The 16,888-nt window shown below is 37.5% G+C and overlaps 1 protein-coding gene across 2 annotated transcripts; it reads left to right on the forward strand.

Annotated features, from left to right (window-relative positions):
* Positions 1-2,385: 2,385 nt before the first annotated feature.
* LOC133878007 (phosphoinositide phospholipase C 2-like) lies at positions 2,386-16,395 on the forward strand. Of its 2 annotated transcripts, none has more exons than XM_062316486.1 (9): positions 2,386-2,791; positions 3,389-3,585; positions 5,398-5,533; positions 5,631-5,864; positions 6,040-6,236; positions 6,853-6,970; positions 12,689-12,841; positions 13,101-13,187; positions 15,906-16,395. In XM_062316486.1, exons 1-9 carry the CDS (start codon positions 2,486-2,488, stop codon positions 16,200-16,202), a joined length of 1,725 nt encoding a protein of 574 aa, XP_062172470.1. In that variant the 5' UTR covers positions 2,386-2,485; the 3' UTR covers positions 16,203-16,395. The 2 variants fall into 2 exon arrangements, with proteins under 2 accessions (XP_062172470.1, XP_062172471.1); XM_062316487.1 differs by having other exon boundaries at positions 6,043-6,236.
* Positions 16,396-16,888: the final 493 nt, after the last annotated feature.

Here is a 16,888-nt window from a genome sequence, read left to right on the forward strand (position 1 = left end):
GAAATTCAGGAGGAAAACAAAGAGAATGAATCAAATTTGTCCTCCAACCCCCTAATATATAGCCATCGTTAATTAATTAGGGTTGGAACCATAAATTTTTATCTAAAGGGAATAAAGCATAAATGAGACATATGCTAAGATAAGGGAGCCATAATATGAACAAAAAATATATTAAGATTGAAAATTAAATTAATAATTAAAAAGAAAAGTTAGTATTCAATCGGTATTAACAAAAAAAAATAAGCAAAAGAAAATAAACAAAATAATTATTTCTTAATATATTTAAATTTTCAAATCAAATACCTATCAAAACGGAACAAGACGTTTTGTCGTAGCGATACCGCTTCACCTTCTATGTTTATGTCTTTGCTGCATTAAAAACTCTTTTAGATTGCCAGTGGAGGTTATTGGTCGTGCCTAGTTTTTTTTAATGATAAATTTGGGCGGTTAAGGTTTAAGTATAAAATGATTTGTGTTATAATAGGGTTAAGGGTAGGGCTGTAAATGACAGAGTCACTCGTGAACAGACTCGTGCTCGGTTCATTTATTAAACAGAGTTTGAAAAAAAAAATTTAGGCTCATTTATTAAACGCGTATAAGTTCAACTTGACTCGTATAGGCTTGTATAATTTCATTTTTATTATTTTATAAAATTATTTTTAACTTTGTAATGAGAACATGTTAAGTATTTAAAAAGATAAAAATGAATTTTCTTTTTAACGTAATACATATAACTTGAATTATTGTAATTGTAAGTCTGAATAAAAATATGTGTATTTGTGTGTATATGGGTGGGTTTGTATGTGTGTGTGTGTGTGTAATAAATGTATATACATACTATAAGATAAACATATAAACTCAAAATTAGATTATTTAAGATTTGAGTTAATTTTTTTAATTAATCAAATAATAAATCTTAACCATAATTAAATAACTAATAATTAGTATGAATTTAAAACAAAAAAAAAAAAAAAAAACAATCACAACATTTACTTTTTATATGGAATGAATAAGTTAATTGAGTAGCTCATAAACAAGCTTGAATTTATTTGAAAAATAAATGAACAGAGCTTGAATAGATAATCTAGCTCGATGATAAAATTGAGCTTAGTTCATGTTCAAAAAAAATTAAAGGAATCAAATTTTAACATTTAATATTCGGTTTGGCTCAATTACATCCCTAGCCATAAGCTGTAATTGGCAATTGCATTTCCCATGTAAATAAAGATGATGATTCATCAATATCATCTGTTGTCCCTATTTTTTTAACCCTTGGGGCTTTTTGCTATTATTTATTAATGAGGAATGACTCTTTTGTTAAAAAATAAATAAATAATAATGCCTATAATTTGATTACGCCAGCCACTTTCATACACAGGTCCTCGATCTCTTTCACCTTTTTCTTGATGTTTTGGTTGAGTCACTCTGTGGGGGTGTCTCTGTCTCATGTTTGTCTGTTAGTGTCTGCCTTTCCTGATATCTTTCTCTTCTTTATTTTTCTTTTTCACGATTGAAATTTTGGTAATCTCTATGCATGGCTATCTGATATTCAAACCTTGACAGAAGGGGCTTGATGTCGCAAAAAGTTGTGGACACCGAATCTATCACGTGATTAAAAAAAATATATATATCTACCACGTGGCTCTTCTACCAATGAAATTGAACAAAAAGTGAACTTCTTATAGTGGCAAAAGAGTAATATTAAAATAAAAAAAAAAATTCAAAGATTAATTAACGTCAATATTATATAATAATTATGTAGGGTAGTACGCATTTATGTTAGGGGTGGGCAAATTATCCGCCTACCGCCTACCGACCGCCTACCAAACCGAACTGAACCGCTATCGACCGCCTACCGACTAATTTCGGTTCGGTAGTCGGTATAAAATTTTATTCCGAAAGCCGGATCGGCAGCCAAACCGAACCAAACCACCTTTTAAGCGGCAGCCGAATTAAACCGAACCGCCTTTTAAGTGGTAACCAAACCGAATTCTATTTCGACCGATTAACTGAACCGACATAAAACGAAACGACGTCGTTTTAGTAAGAACAAAACGTATGATCATTTTTTTTTTCCTTTAAAAAAATCAAAACGACGTCGTTTCATTACCCATTTTAACCAAATGTTAACCGATTTAACCGACTTAACCGACCGCCTATTAACCGCCTTACCGACTTAACCTACCGCCTATTAACCGCTTTACCGACTAAACCGACCGCCTATTAACCGCTTAACCGACCGCCTATTAACCGCTTAACCGACTTAACCGAAATAAATTCACCGACTACATTCCGACAAAAGTCGGTTAACCGACTGAATTAACCGACTTAACCGCCTACCGAATCGACGCCCACCCCTAATTTATGTCGACTGGTCACCTTTCTTATACATCATGCACGACTTTGCTAGGACGCTTCCATCACTCTCTCTCCCCTATCCCAATATCAAAAGCTTCAGTCCTCCTGTACGTGCGTATAAACAATAATGTCTAAGCAGCACTACAAGGTTTGCTTCTGTTTCAGGAGAATATTCAAGCTCAGGGTGGTTGAACCTCCGGAAGATGTAAAGAAAGTATTTGAACAATACTCGGAGAATGGCATCATGACCATTGATAAACTGCAAGAGTTCCTGATTCAGGTTCAAGGAGATCTTAACGCTAGCAAGGACCATGCTCAGGCCATCTTCAACAGCGTCAAGCATCTCAACATCTTCCAGCGGAAGGGCCTCCATCTCGAAGCTTTCTTCCAATATCTTCTTGGCGATCTTAATTTCCCTCTCCATCCTCATGGGGTAATTAATCTTATCTACTTAAATATCTATCTTCCTCTGTATAAGTGAAAAATTACGAGTTATTTCAAAAAAGTTAATTTTTAATTTATTTTTTTATTATTTTTTTTTAAAAAAAAAAAATAAGTGAAATCCAATCGGTCGGTTCGTTTTGATGCAAAATTTTTTTCTTATTTTCTTGTGTTTGGTACGAAGGAAGATCGTGGTCTAATCAAAAACATTTTTCAGTTGACTAGAAAAACATACCTTCCTTTAATTTCCGTAAAATGATTTCTCTTTTTTAAACCAGTGTATATTTTTTTGAGTTTGAGTTTCGATTCCCTTCTCGCACGCACTAGATCTCTCTTGCAGTTCATTTTCCACCTCCAATGGAGGTTGCTAGAAGTTGCTGTCAACTGGAAGTTACTGTTAGTCGCCAATTTTTAACAAAAAAAACATTTTACGGAGCTTAAATGGGAAGTGAATTTCGGAAGCAGTTTTTGAACACAAACACAGTTACACAAACACAAACACAAACGTTGGTAGGACGTTAAATTACCAAAGTTTGGTGCATGATAAACAGATATATCTAAGAAGCTGTTTTAATTTGTATATATCCAGGTGCACCAAGACATGAATGCTCCACTTGCTCATTACTTCCTATTCACATGCCATAACTCCTACTTAACTGGTAATCAAGTCAGCAGTGACAGCAGTGTGGAACCCATTATAGACGCACTACGAAGAGGTGTAAGAGTTATCGAATTGGATTTGTGGCCAAACTCCAGGAAAGATGATGTGGAAGTTCTTCATGGAGGGTATATATGAAGTTTAATTATTTTCATTTGTGCCCAGCCAAGCCTAACTTTAACCGGGGGAAGGGGTAGCTTAATTAATATTACTTAATTGAGAAAAGTCATCTCCTCAAACTAGCTACGTACCACCTAATTAATAATGTCCTCCTGAAATATTATGAGTAATGTTAAGAACTATTTTTTTATCTTCTAAAGATGATGTAACTTTTAAAATCACTAGTCAATTTAGAATGGATCACTATTAAATTTTGATCCAATGATAATTTTAAATGTTACATTAACTTTAGAAGGATAAAAAAATGATCATTGATTAGCATTACCCAACTTTTAATTGGGACAATATTCTCTCCAAACTATCAAAAAATTCTCAATGTCTCTCCAATGCCAGCAAAAAGACAAAAAGTATCATAGCATTTTTTAAATAAAACAAAAATGCCTTTATAAATTTGAGAAAAACAAAAAACAATTTTTTTTAAACCAACCATTTTTTTAAAAAAAAAAATAATAAATTAATTTGGGCACTCCTAGTTTTTTGTTTTAAATAATTTTTAGAATTTTTATTTTTTTTTATTTAGTGTATTTTTTTTATTGGAGACATTAACAACTTTTGGTAAATTTGGAAAGGGGGTATTATCTCAATTAAAAGTTTGAGGGGACATTATCAATTAATTGAGTGATAGTTTAAAAAGGCGATATGTGGACTTTCTCCTACTTAATTTCTGCTTCAATATTATACGTGCATTCTTTTTTTTTATTATTATTATTATTATAGATGAATCATACGTGAATCCTTTTTGCACTGCAAGACAGCCAAGTCAAACACAAAGGCATTAAGCAATCCTTTGTGCACATTTTCTAAGCTTGTGTTGAGGGTGATTACACTATAAAGTGTAATTGCCGTCTCAACCATGTAAAATCTCCCATGGGTAATAGGTTTTTATGGGAGGCAGGGACGGAATTAGAGGGGAGAAAATAAGGGCCATGGCACCTCTCCCCCTTTTATATACTTATAAATTCATATATAATTAAAATATTTATATATAGCTAAAAAAAATTAAAATTTACACATAGTTAAGTTTATATATTTTTTGACCTAAAAATTAAGTTTGGCACTTATCAAAATTAGACTTGGCCCTTAATTTATTAACGTTTTGACCCCTCTTAATGAAAAATATCCTAATTCCATCCCTGATGGAAGGTGTCCCTTGGCAAGAGATAAAGACAACTCTTCTGAGGGGTTGCATCTCCTTATTGAGTTGCATCTATTTGGAAAAGGTGCCATTGATGCAGTGGCTTACAATTTAAATTTAATTCAAACTTTTTAATAGTTCTTTCATGAGATCAACCATCAATGTGATTACAATCAATCTTCTAAAAGGTAATTATTTTAATATAGAACCATATCATATATTATAAAGTAATGCTATAGGTAAGACCTTTGTCTCCCTTTTATCCCTCAAAGGTGATATGGCTTTCAAAATCATTGTTGTATCAAAATTCAATAGTGATCCATTCTAAATATTCAAAAGTTTAAACCGATAGGAAATGGTAAATTTACTTGTTTAATTAATATTGTAACACTCTTCCTTACGTAATAAGTGAAGCCCAATACATAAAATATTTAATTGAAATTAAGATAAATTTGACCTTTACTATTACATGTTAAAACAATATATTACTGAATCACCTAGAAAACTGCACAGAAGGGGCTTATATGTAGGAGTTAATATCTTAGTAAGAAGAAAAATAAATAATTAAATAAATAAACAAAAGGTATGTTCTACTTCAATTGATGGATTTTCTTTAGAGCTGTAGGACTCTGACTAGACCGGTGGAGCTCATCAAATGTTTGAAAGCTATTAAGGAAAATGCATTTTCTGCTTCTGAATACCCTGTTGTGATTACTTTTGAAGACCACCTAAATGCAATTCTTCAAGCCAAAGTAGCCAAGGTGAGCAAAATGTCTAGCTTTTCTATTGATTTTAACCATTAATTCTTAATATTGTTTAAAGAAACTGACTTCTCGAGAAAATATGATTTTCTCATAGATGGTCACTAAAACATTTGGAGCCATGCTATATCGCCCTGAATCAGAATACATAAAGGAATTCCCTTCACCAGAATCATTGAAGAAAAAGATTTTGATTTCAACTAAACCACCAAAGGAATACCTTGGAGTTCAGAGTAGCATGGAAAAAGATCCACAAAGGCAGAAAGATTCAGCAGAGGATGAAACACAGAACACAAATGTTAAAAAGGAACATGGAGCCACTCATGATAAGGTGCAACAAATGAAGTAGATTACATTGTGTTGCTAGCTATGATAAGAGCAAGAAGAGTTAACCATTTAATTACCTTCTATTAAATCATCACTTATATCCCAAAAGCTTAAGATGATAAGAATAAATGAATTTAATCATTTAATTTATATTCTAACATCGCCTACCCACTTGGCAGCAGGTTGAGCCGGATGATGAGGATGAAGACAAGGAAAATGCTACCCTTGGATATAGGGATTTAATTGCCATTCATTTAGGAAAGTCGAAAGGTGCATTAAATATCTGGCTAACTAATCCGAATCAAGTTAGACGTCTTAGCGTGAGGGAACAAAAGCTTGAAAATGATGCAAGAACACATGGAACTGATATTCTGAGGTAACTAAATTGTTCTTGTTCAAGCTCCTCTCTCTCTCTCTCTCTCTCTCTCTCTCCCTCTCTCTCTCCTGTGAGTATGTATAGAATAAAGGAAACTTCACTTACCCGAAAGTGTCATGATACATTGTTGCAATGTTAACCTTGAATTATCAAAAGTTGCAATGTCGATATATCATTTTTCAGCCCTTTTTAATTTTAATCCTACCGTTAAGGTTTATAGTTAAATCAAACCATAAATGGGTAAAATGTCTTTAATTTACCCTTTAATTAAAAAAGTTAAAAAATAAAAAATAAAAAAAAGAGTAAAAAACATTAACTTTTTGTTTTAATTTAAAAAACTGGGGTATTTTGTGCATTTTGGCATCCTTCAGACCTTCGTTAGGATTTAACAGAAATGGGCTGAAAAATTGGATACTCACATTGCAACTTTTGATACTTTGACGCTAACATTGCAACAACAATGACACTTCAATTAAGGGTGTAAGTTGAGTTTCCCCTATAAAATATAAATACTTTATAGTTTATACCATGTTAATGATATATATGAATCATGATTCATTACCATAACTTAACCTTAGTAATAATAATGGTATCTGATATATGCTTTCTGCTCTAGGTTTACCCAAAAAAACTTGCTGAGGGTGTGCCCTAATGGTTTCCGCGTGGACTCATCAAATTTCAATCCTATGCTGGGATGTATGCATGGAGCTCAAATGGTTGCATTTAATATGCAGGTGTGGCTTGGTAGGACGTGTGCTAGCTTGATGTACATAGAGTGTTGCATGTAGTTTCATGAAAGAAATGAGAAGTATTAAGACACTAGCAGACATTCAGCATGATATCAAGCCAATCCCGAAATCACAGGAAGATGACCCAGCTCATCCGATCAACCTCACAAGGCAAGATTCTGCAAATCAAAGCGTACACAGCATGGAACCGTGCATACATGGAAATGAACACAAACATCAAGCCTGAACATCAGCAATCATCTCTACAAGGCAATTGAATCACACCACATAAGGCAGGACAATAACTTGTACATTTATTACCCCACAATCTGTGGGTTCATTTCCTGTAACATAAACTCATCGCCCATGTATATATAGGTGTTTACACACTACTGTAATGATCAAGAAATACAATACAATTCAAACACAATTTTGTGTATCTTTATGGTATCAGAGCCCTTCTAAGACTCAAGTCTCCTCTTTTTTTTTTTTTTCTTTTTTTTTTTTTTTTTTTTCTGTGCACTTGTCTAGTTTCTGACCTGAAATGGCAACCTCTGCCTCACCCACTGTTTCCACCGAAGCCTCTCCTAATGCAACTGCAAACCCATCCCCAAACCTCCCGATTTCTCCAGCCTCACTTTTCAACAACCTTCCTCATCGAGTAACAGCCCAACTTACTCGAGACAATTACCTCACTTGGCAATGGCAGATGGTTACCTATCTCAAAAGCCAAAATGCCTATGGTTTTGTTGAAGGCACTGTCTCCGCACCCCCACAAACTATTCCTAATCCCAACCCCACCGCAGACTCCCCTGCCACCATTGCCAATCCAGCCTTCCTTACCTGGCTACAACACGATCAAATGGTCCTCAGCACCCTTGTGTCCACAATCTCAGAGAATTTAATCTCTCAAGTCATAGGCTATTCCACCTCATTTGAAGTCTGGAATGCTCTAGAACGCATGTATTCCTCCCAATCTCGAGCCCGGATCATGCAAGTTCATTATCAACTAGCCACCTTTAAAAAGGGAGGCTCCACTGTGACTGAATATTTTCAAAAATTCAAATCCATGGCCGATACACTTGCTGCTGCAGGCCAACCGCTCAATGACTTTGAGCTTGTCTCATTTCTTCTTGCAGGTTTAGGATCCGAGTTTGATTCTTTTGTTACCTCTGTCACCACCCGAGTGGACCCAATGACTATTGAAGAATTGTATGCACATCTTCTGACACACGAAATGCGCATGGAACACAACTCCACAACTGCAGAAGCTGTTTTTCCATCAGCCAATGTTGCCACTGCTCGGCCATCTTCTCCAAAACACAAGGGCTCTTCCCGTGCAAACTCAAATCCAAAAGGTTCCAACAATCACAATCGATCTCAGGCAAACCGTGGCCGTTTTTCTCGAGGCAGAGGCTCTCAATCCTCTCATTCATCCAACAGGTTCCCCCCCCCCCCCCCCCCCCCCCGCAGTGTCTGCCAAGTCTGCACCAAACCTGGACACACAGCAATTCAATGCTATCACAGGTTTGATCATTCTTTCCAGTATGAGAACTCACCTAACATGCAGGCCTTCAACACCTCTACTTGCCCACCCACCAGTGACTACAACTGGTATCCAGACACTGGAGCTACAAATCATGTCACTGCCGACCTAGCCAACCTTAATGTTCAGTCAGATGGCTACACAGGAACGGACCAATTGCATGTTGGTAATGGACAGGGACTGCCCATATGTCACACTGGTACTTCCAAAATAACCTTTCCTCATGCTACTTTCCTCTTGAAACATTTGCTTCATGTTCTTCGGATTAAGAAAAATCTCTTATCCGTATCTCAATTCACCCGTGACAATAATGTATATTTTGAATTTCACCCCTTCTATTTTTGTGTTAAGGACCGTCTCACGGGCACTACCCTCCTTCGCGGCAAGACTAAGGATGGTCTCTACACGTTCCCTACTTGCCATCCTCCTCCTCGGTTAGCATTTATGGGTGAACGTGCTCCTCTGGACCGATGGCACTGCCGGCTCGGTCATCCCTCTCTCCATGTTGTTAGCCAAGTTACTTGGGCTCACAATCTTGCTGTTTTGAAGAATAAAAGTTCGGCTATTTGCCCTGCATGTCGCATGGGCAAAAGCCATGAACTGCCCTTTCATTTGTCTCCATCTATGTCTAGTTTCCCTTTAGAACTGATATTCACCGATGTATAGGGACCTTCCCCTTTTCCTTCCAATAATGGCAATCGGTACTATGTGTATTTTATTTATGATTTCAGCAAATTTGTATGGCTTTTTCCCATTCCCACTAAATCTGCAGTAACTTCTATCTTCTTACAATTCCAAAAGCATGTGGAAAAACTATTTGACCATAAAATAAAGGCCATCCAGTCTGATTGGGGAGGAGAATTCCGAGCTCTTAATCCCATCTTGGCCAGCCAAGGCATTTCCCACCGATTATCCTGCCCTCATACTCACCAACAACAAGGGTCTGTGGAAAGAAAGCACCGTCATTTGGTTGAAACAGGTCTCTCCCTTCTAGCAGCAGCTTCCATGCCTCTCAAGTACTGGGAAGAAGCTTTTCTCACAGCCTCCTTCCTCATCAATAGACTCCCCTCCCCTGTTACCCAACAAAAATCACCTTTTGAAATACTCTTCCGCAATGCACCTGACTACAATTTCTTGAAGGTATTCGGATGTGCTTGCTGGCCCCATCTCAGACCCTATAATCAACATAAACTTACTTTTCGCTCCCAGTTATGTGTCTTCATCGGCTATAGCTTCCAACATAAAGGATACCGTTGCCTTCATATCCCCACCGGCCGAATTTACATTTCTCGAAATGTCATTTTTTATGAAGCACATTTTCCGTTTCATAACTCTGCCAAGTCTATAGATTTCCACAGACACAATTCTATTCCACTACCATCTCTCCTGCCACTTTCCTCATCATCAATCCCACTCAATTCCACTCCTCTGCAAACTTCACATGCCTTCCCCTCTCCACGTGACACCTCTCTTCCACATGTCACATACTCTCCTCCACCTGTATCCCACTCACCTCCAACTTTCCCCACACCTCCTGAACCACAAGCTGTCCCCTGCTCCACTACCCAACATGTGGCGTCCCCTGCAGTAGCCAGCTCCAATGTCCCAGCCGCCCCACTTCCCACCAGCAGCCACTCCATGCAGACACGTTCTAAAGCAAACATACACAAGCCTAGAAAATTCACTGATGGCACCATCATCTATCCTCCACGACAGACATTTCTCACAGTAAAGGATCCACCACCTGTTGAGCCCACTTCCTTCACGGCAGCAAACAAATCGACTGAATGGCGTGCAGCCATGACAACAGAATTCAATGCCCTTCTCCAGAATGGGACATGGACAATTGTCCCTCGCCAACCTCACATGAACCTTGTTGGGTGCAAATGGATATTCAAGCTCAAGAGAAAATCTAATGGCTCCATAGAATGGTACAAAGCCCGATTGGTCGCTAAAGGATTTCACCAACAACCAGGAATAGACTATGGAGACACCTTCAGTCCAGTGGTGAAGCCCACCACAATTCGCACCGTCCTCTCAATTGCTGTTTCTTCAAATTGGTGTATCAAACAACTAGACGTCACAAATGCTTTCTTACATGGTTTTTTGCAGGAATCAGTCTATATGGTGCAGCCACCTGGATTTGAACATCCATCTTTTCCCCATCATGTGTGTCACCTCCGGAAGTCCCTCTATGGCCTAAAGCAGGCCCCTCAAGCCTGGTTCTCACGCCTCAGCACCCGCCTCACTGAGCTCGGCTTTCACGGGTCAAAGGCTGATACCTCCCTTTTCATGCATGGACACGATTCCTCCACCATCTTCATCCTCATTTATGTTGATGACATACTGGTCACCAGTCCCTCTCCATCACTCATTGACAGCCTCATCTCAACACTACAAGGTGACTTTCCAATCAAAGACCTTGGCCCTATCAATTACTTTCTCAGTGTAGAAGTCCTACAAGACCCTCAAGGCCTATTTCTCTCACAAAAGCAATACATCTTGGAGTTACTCAAGAAAGCCAACTCTCCGCCAAACCCGTGACCTCACCAATGTCCTCCTCCAAAACATTGTCTCGATTTGATGGAGAAGCGTTTCAAGACCCGACCCTCTACAGAAGTATTGTCGGCTCCTTGCAATATCTCTCACTCACCAGGCCCGACGTGTCCTTTGCTGTCAACAAAGTGTGTCAATTCCTCCAACGACCAACCATTCATCACTGGACGGCTGTGAAACGAATATTGAGGTACTTGAAGCATACTATCTTCCATGGCCTTCTAATACGACGCCACTCTCCTGTAAAATTACATGCCTACTCCGATGCTGATTGGGCCGGCTGCCCTGATGATCGACGATCCATCGTTGGCTACTGTATTTTCCTTGGTTCCAACCTTATCTCCTGGAGCTCACGAAAACAAGCTACTGTCTCACGCTCAAGTACAGAAGCTGAATACCGGTCACTAGCCAACACCACGGCTGAACTCCAATGGTTACAATCTCTTCTCAAGGAACTTAGAGTCTTCCTCCCTACTCCACCTACCCTTTGGTGTGACAACCTTGGAGCTACCTACCTCACGGCCAATCCCATGTTCCATGCCCGCACTAAACATATCGAGATCGACTTCCATTTTGTGCGTGACAAGGTAGCCTCTAAAGCTCTGGAAGTTCGGTTTATTTCCATCAAAGATCAGAAAGCGGATATCTTCACCAAACCTCTTGTCTCCACCCGCTTCACCACTCTTCATGACAATCTTAGCATCATTGAAATTCCGCTTCAATTGAGGGGGCATATTAAGACACTAGCAGACATTCAGCATGATATCAAGCCAATCCCGAAATCACAGGAAGATGACCCAGCTCATCCGATCAACCTCACAAGGCAAGATTCTGCAAATCAAAGCGTACACAGCATGGAACCGTGCATACATGGAAATGGACACAAACATCAAGCCTGAACATCAGCAATCATCTCTACAAGGCAATTGAATCACACCACATAAGGCAGGACAATAACTTGTACATTTATTACCCCACAATCTGTGGGATCATTTCCTGTAACATAAACTCATCGCCCATGTATATATAGGTGTTTACACACTGCTGTAATGATCAAGAAATACAATACAATTCAAACACAATTTTGTGTCTCTTTAAGAAGTATGCAAAACAACTCCTGGAATATATATAGCTTAAGTTTTTGGCTTGGATGTTCTAACAAAATACATGTGTGAAAGAGTTATATATATGCATCATATATAAATTAATCACTTAACATTATGCAGAAAATGTCTGCATAAGCCGTTTAAATGCCACTAGTTTTTACCAGAACTTGCTTTCCGTGATAGGGTAGTTGCTCACGATTACCATCTTCGCAGGAAACTTGATTGAGAATTATATAGACCATGTAGTCATCTAAGTCATGTAAATTTGTGCCTTTGAGCTGAAAAGAGATGAATTTTTTAGAAGAAATGATATCATAAAACAATTATGCAGGTTAAGTTTTAGCTACTGTGCAGTACTGATCGAATGATTAATTAAGATCGCTTGTCATACGGTAAAATTTTTTATAAACGTCTATTAATTTTTAATTCTTGAAGCCAAGGATAAATTCGATTTTGGAACGATTGCCGGCCGTGCTCTCTGTACTAATTAATCTTTTTCCCACTTTTCCTTGACAGGTAAATGGGAAGTACCTTTGGATTACGCAAGGAATGTTCAGAGCCAATGGCGGTTGCGGTAATGTGAAAAAACCTGACTTTTTGTTGAATGTAGATCCAGATAATGAGGTCTTTAATCCTCTTGTGCTGCCACCAGTTAAGACAACGTTGAAGGTGTGAGGCTTTAGGCCGTACTTGTTAGAAAATTTACTTAAATTATTATGGTTACTATTTTTTATTAGCTTGAACTTTTAAAATAATTGACGATTTAACATGATATCATAGTAAAGGTCATGAATTCGAACCTTATCAACATTTATCCAGTATTAAAATATTAATTTAAATGATTAAATCTACCATTTTTTATATATTTCTTTCTTTCATTTGTTTTAGTAGCTTTGCTCATCTGGGTTATCTTTATGGTGACAAACAGGTTAAAATCTATATGGGAGAAGGGTGGCATTTAGATTTCCACCACACACACTTTGATCAATATTCTCCACCGGACTTTTTTATCAGGGTAAATTGATCAAAAGTTCTTTTTGCCTAATGGTTTTTTTTCCATGAAACCATAATGGACACACTTTCTTTTCTTTATAAAACTTAGATATGCTTATAGTAATTATTCTCATAATAGGACCTATGTACACTATTACGCTCCATGTATTAGGGTTGTAAGGTCCTTATGACTATGGGAGTGCTTGTGGTCGCAGACATGCTGGCATGCCAATTAACCAATGTGCACTTAGTGTGGCAACATAACATATCGATGGATTTCCACCTTCACGGAACGTCCTTTAAGTGGTTTCACTTCCATCCCAACACCGGTAGCCTGTTGTGCCTTCTCTGAATTCTCTTGGGGCCAAAATTATATCCTCCACACACGTGTCATCATCTTATAAAACTTGTCGCATTCCTTTACTTATCTTGAACATCTTAGGGCAAAGCGTAAGAGGGTTTTACGTCTCTATACTTTTCATATTTAGAAATCTCCATAAATGGAAACCTTTATTTAAATAGAACATCTTTCATTTAAAAAATTCATGAAAGTGGAACATTGTACCCATAAAAGATTGAGTGACATAAAATAACTTTTTTGCTTTAAAATTCTGTAGTGAAAAAAATTCATGTGAGTATATCAATTCGTTTAACATATACATACATTCGTGGTGTAGTAAAAGCAATTGATAAAAAGACATGAAATGAAATTACACTTAAAAAGGGTGAAGGATTCCCCTTACGTCGATATTGTCGCTAAATAGATTGGCCGATACTGTTCAACACGTGAAACAATAAAACTTAGCTATGCCAGCCCTAAGTTAAAAACATAAACCCTGTGGCAATGACAATTCGTATAGAACAAAATCCAGTCATTAATTTGGTAGAGGTTGGTATGGTTCCCAACGGCAATTTTTCCTTCTATGGCTTGCTGCTAGGGATAGTCTATCCACGGTGGAAAGGTTGTTTAGATGGGGTTTTGGTGATGATATCCTATGTATCTTTTGTAGGGGTTGTATTGAAGGAAGAAGTCATTTGTTTTTTTATTGCAATTTCTGTAGAAGATTTTTGAAGGGAAATTTGGGAAAGTGTTTAATAGATAACCCTCCTTATGAATGGGATGCTATTGCTGAGTGTGGAGTGTTAGAAAATGGAAGGGAGAATACTTAAAAGTTGTATTGTGCTAATTGGTGCTGAGTGCTACAGTTTATAACAGTTGGAGGGAGAGATGTAATATTAAACATGGAAATAAATTGATGACCGAGAAGAGAATTATGATGAAAATAAGCTGGGAAGTCAGAACACGGGTTTTGTCTAAGGGAAGATTCAAGGAGCTGGGAAAATGAATAATTATGTGTCAAGTGAGATTTGGATCTTAGTATTTTTGAAGCCTTAATCTGAGTAGGATTGGTGAATTGGTTCTTATGTTGGAACTTTGTTGTTATGAGGCAGTAATATGCAGTTGCTGTTTTGAGTTGCTATAAAATGGTTGTTGTTTTGCTGCAAAATGCAGTTGGATGTTAGTATTCTGTTTGTTTGTAGAATGATTGCTACATGACTGCTTGAGTTTTATGGTCTTGTGCTGCTTGAGTTTTATGGTCTTGTGTGTTGAATAATATGGCGTTGCTGATCAGACTTGTGTGGATGGATTGCTGGATTTTGTGAAGTGCTTCTCTGGTAAGGGGTTTGAGTGGATAGATATGTGCAGGTTTGAGTTGGCTGGTGTATTTTAGCTAGAGATTGCTCTGGTCGGCTAATGGTTGGATGATTGCTGAAGATTATTAGGGGGGGATCTATTTGCTGCAGAATGTTGATGCAGATGTTGTTTTCCAACTTTATGGTCTTGTGCGATGGGATTTTGTTGGTTCTAGATAGAGTGCCGGTTTGTAATTGATACTTTCCTGTTACAGCAGGGTGGGGGGAGGTTAGAGCCAGAGGGTGTTGAAAATTGGCTTGTGTACGTAGGTGGTGTATAGTTGGGAATTATCTTACTGTACAGATTAGTGTTTAGGAGACTTGTATGTTTCCTTGAGTTTTCTAGCTAAAAAGAGCTGGAGTGCATTGTACTTTCCATTTATAAATCAAAGACTTACTCATTCATAAAATTTTTTAAAAAATAAAATAAAATAAAAATCTCTCCATGCGATTTGCAAATAGAGTTTTAAAATTTTCGTCTAAACCGATTGAATGAAAATAACTACATATAGACAACTTTAATAGACGGCTAAGGTTTAAGTTAGGATTTAAAAAAATTAAAAAAAAAAAACCTCTCCTTGTAAAGAAATAGGTAATATCTGTACAAAATAAAATTTTACTCTTGTGGAGATTCAATCATAAGTTCTTTTGTACTAAATGAATGCATCATTTGAGATAAAAGTTTAAAATCAAAATATACCAACAGCTTTTAGTGCCAAAATAATAAACTTCTGACATTAACTAGTATTGTGCAGTGTGCATCACTGTCTGATGATTGCCTTTTTTCTTTTGTTTTTTAATGATATGGAACCCCTTTCACTTTCTTGACCAATCCCTATTAAGTAAATCTCAGATACATGACTCCTCCACTAAAAACTGTGTATCGATTGAGTGGGGACTCAAATAACCAATCTCTTAGTATTAACCAAACAAACTGACCATTTGAGTCGACACTCTCTGGCAATCATATGACTGTCTTGATGCTCTTGGAACATGAACGCAAAATACATATACGTGGTAACTAAGAAAACAGTTTACACTGCAGATTGGAATTGCTGGAGTCTCCGCTGATCAAGGTCCTATGAAGCACACGCAAGTAATTGAGGATGATTGGCTACCAGAATGGAATGCGGAGTTTGAATTCCCTCTGAGGGTTCCCGAGTTAGCTGTTCTCAGGATTGAAGCTCCCGAGTATGACACATCAGGGATAAATGACTTCGGAGGCCAGACATGTCTACCTATATCAGAGTTGAGAAGCGGCATCCGAGCAGTTCCATTACATGACAGAAAGGGAGACAGATTCAAATCTGTAAGGCTTCTTATGCGATTTGAATTTGTTTAAAACAAATTAGACCTATGTATTGGACTTCACGATGCTGTTTACATGCATTATGTACATGGTATTCTTATTTCCTTCTGTTCTCATCAGTGCCGCCACTAATAAGATGTTACTGCCACATCATTGTACGTGGGGGTGGTGTTCAGAATTTAGTACCAGCATTGCCTCATTTGATTTTACCACCGAGGGTCCTGCATTTTTATGAGGTTATGGACTAATTCCTGTTGATCCAAAAAAAAAAAAAAAAGGGACCATTAGAATGGTGGCAATATATAGTGTGTCGGGTTCGGATTGTGTCAAGACATAGATATAAAACTATATAAGTTAATTTTAACTCGACCCATTTAACTAAACGAGTCAAACGTACTCTTCAATTCAAACTCATTAATAGTTTGAAAATATGTATGATTGCTATATTAATCGATGATATACAATGAGATGAACATCTCAATATATACAGGGAGAATACATGATGAAAAGGAAAGACAGTGTATATAATCAAGCTATTCTATATTGGAGATGATTTGCATGAGTGTATTAGGAGAGTTTCCTTAGTGGGTGATCTTCGTTGTCTGCACTTTCCTTCTTAAGTTGGATATGCTGCGTGGACTGCCTTGTATAGCTGAGGCATTTCCTTTCATGTCTGCATGCTGCGTGATTGGTTGCATGAGTTGGGGAAATTGACTGCA

The sequence above is a fragment of the Alnus glutinosa genome, chromosome 9 (genome assembly GCF_958979055.1).
Source record: "Alnus glutinosa chromosome 9, dhAlnGlut1.1, whole genome shotgun sequence".
Lineage (NCBI taxonomy): Eukaryota > Viridiplantae > Streptophyta > Magnoliopsida > Fagales > Betulaceae > Alnus > Alnus glutinosa.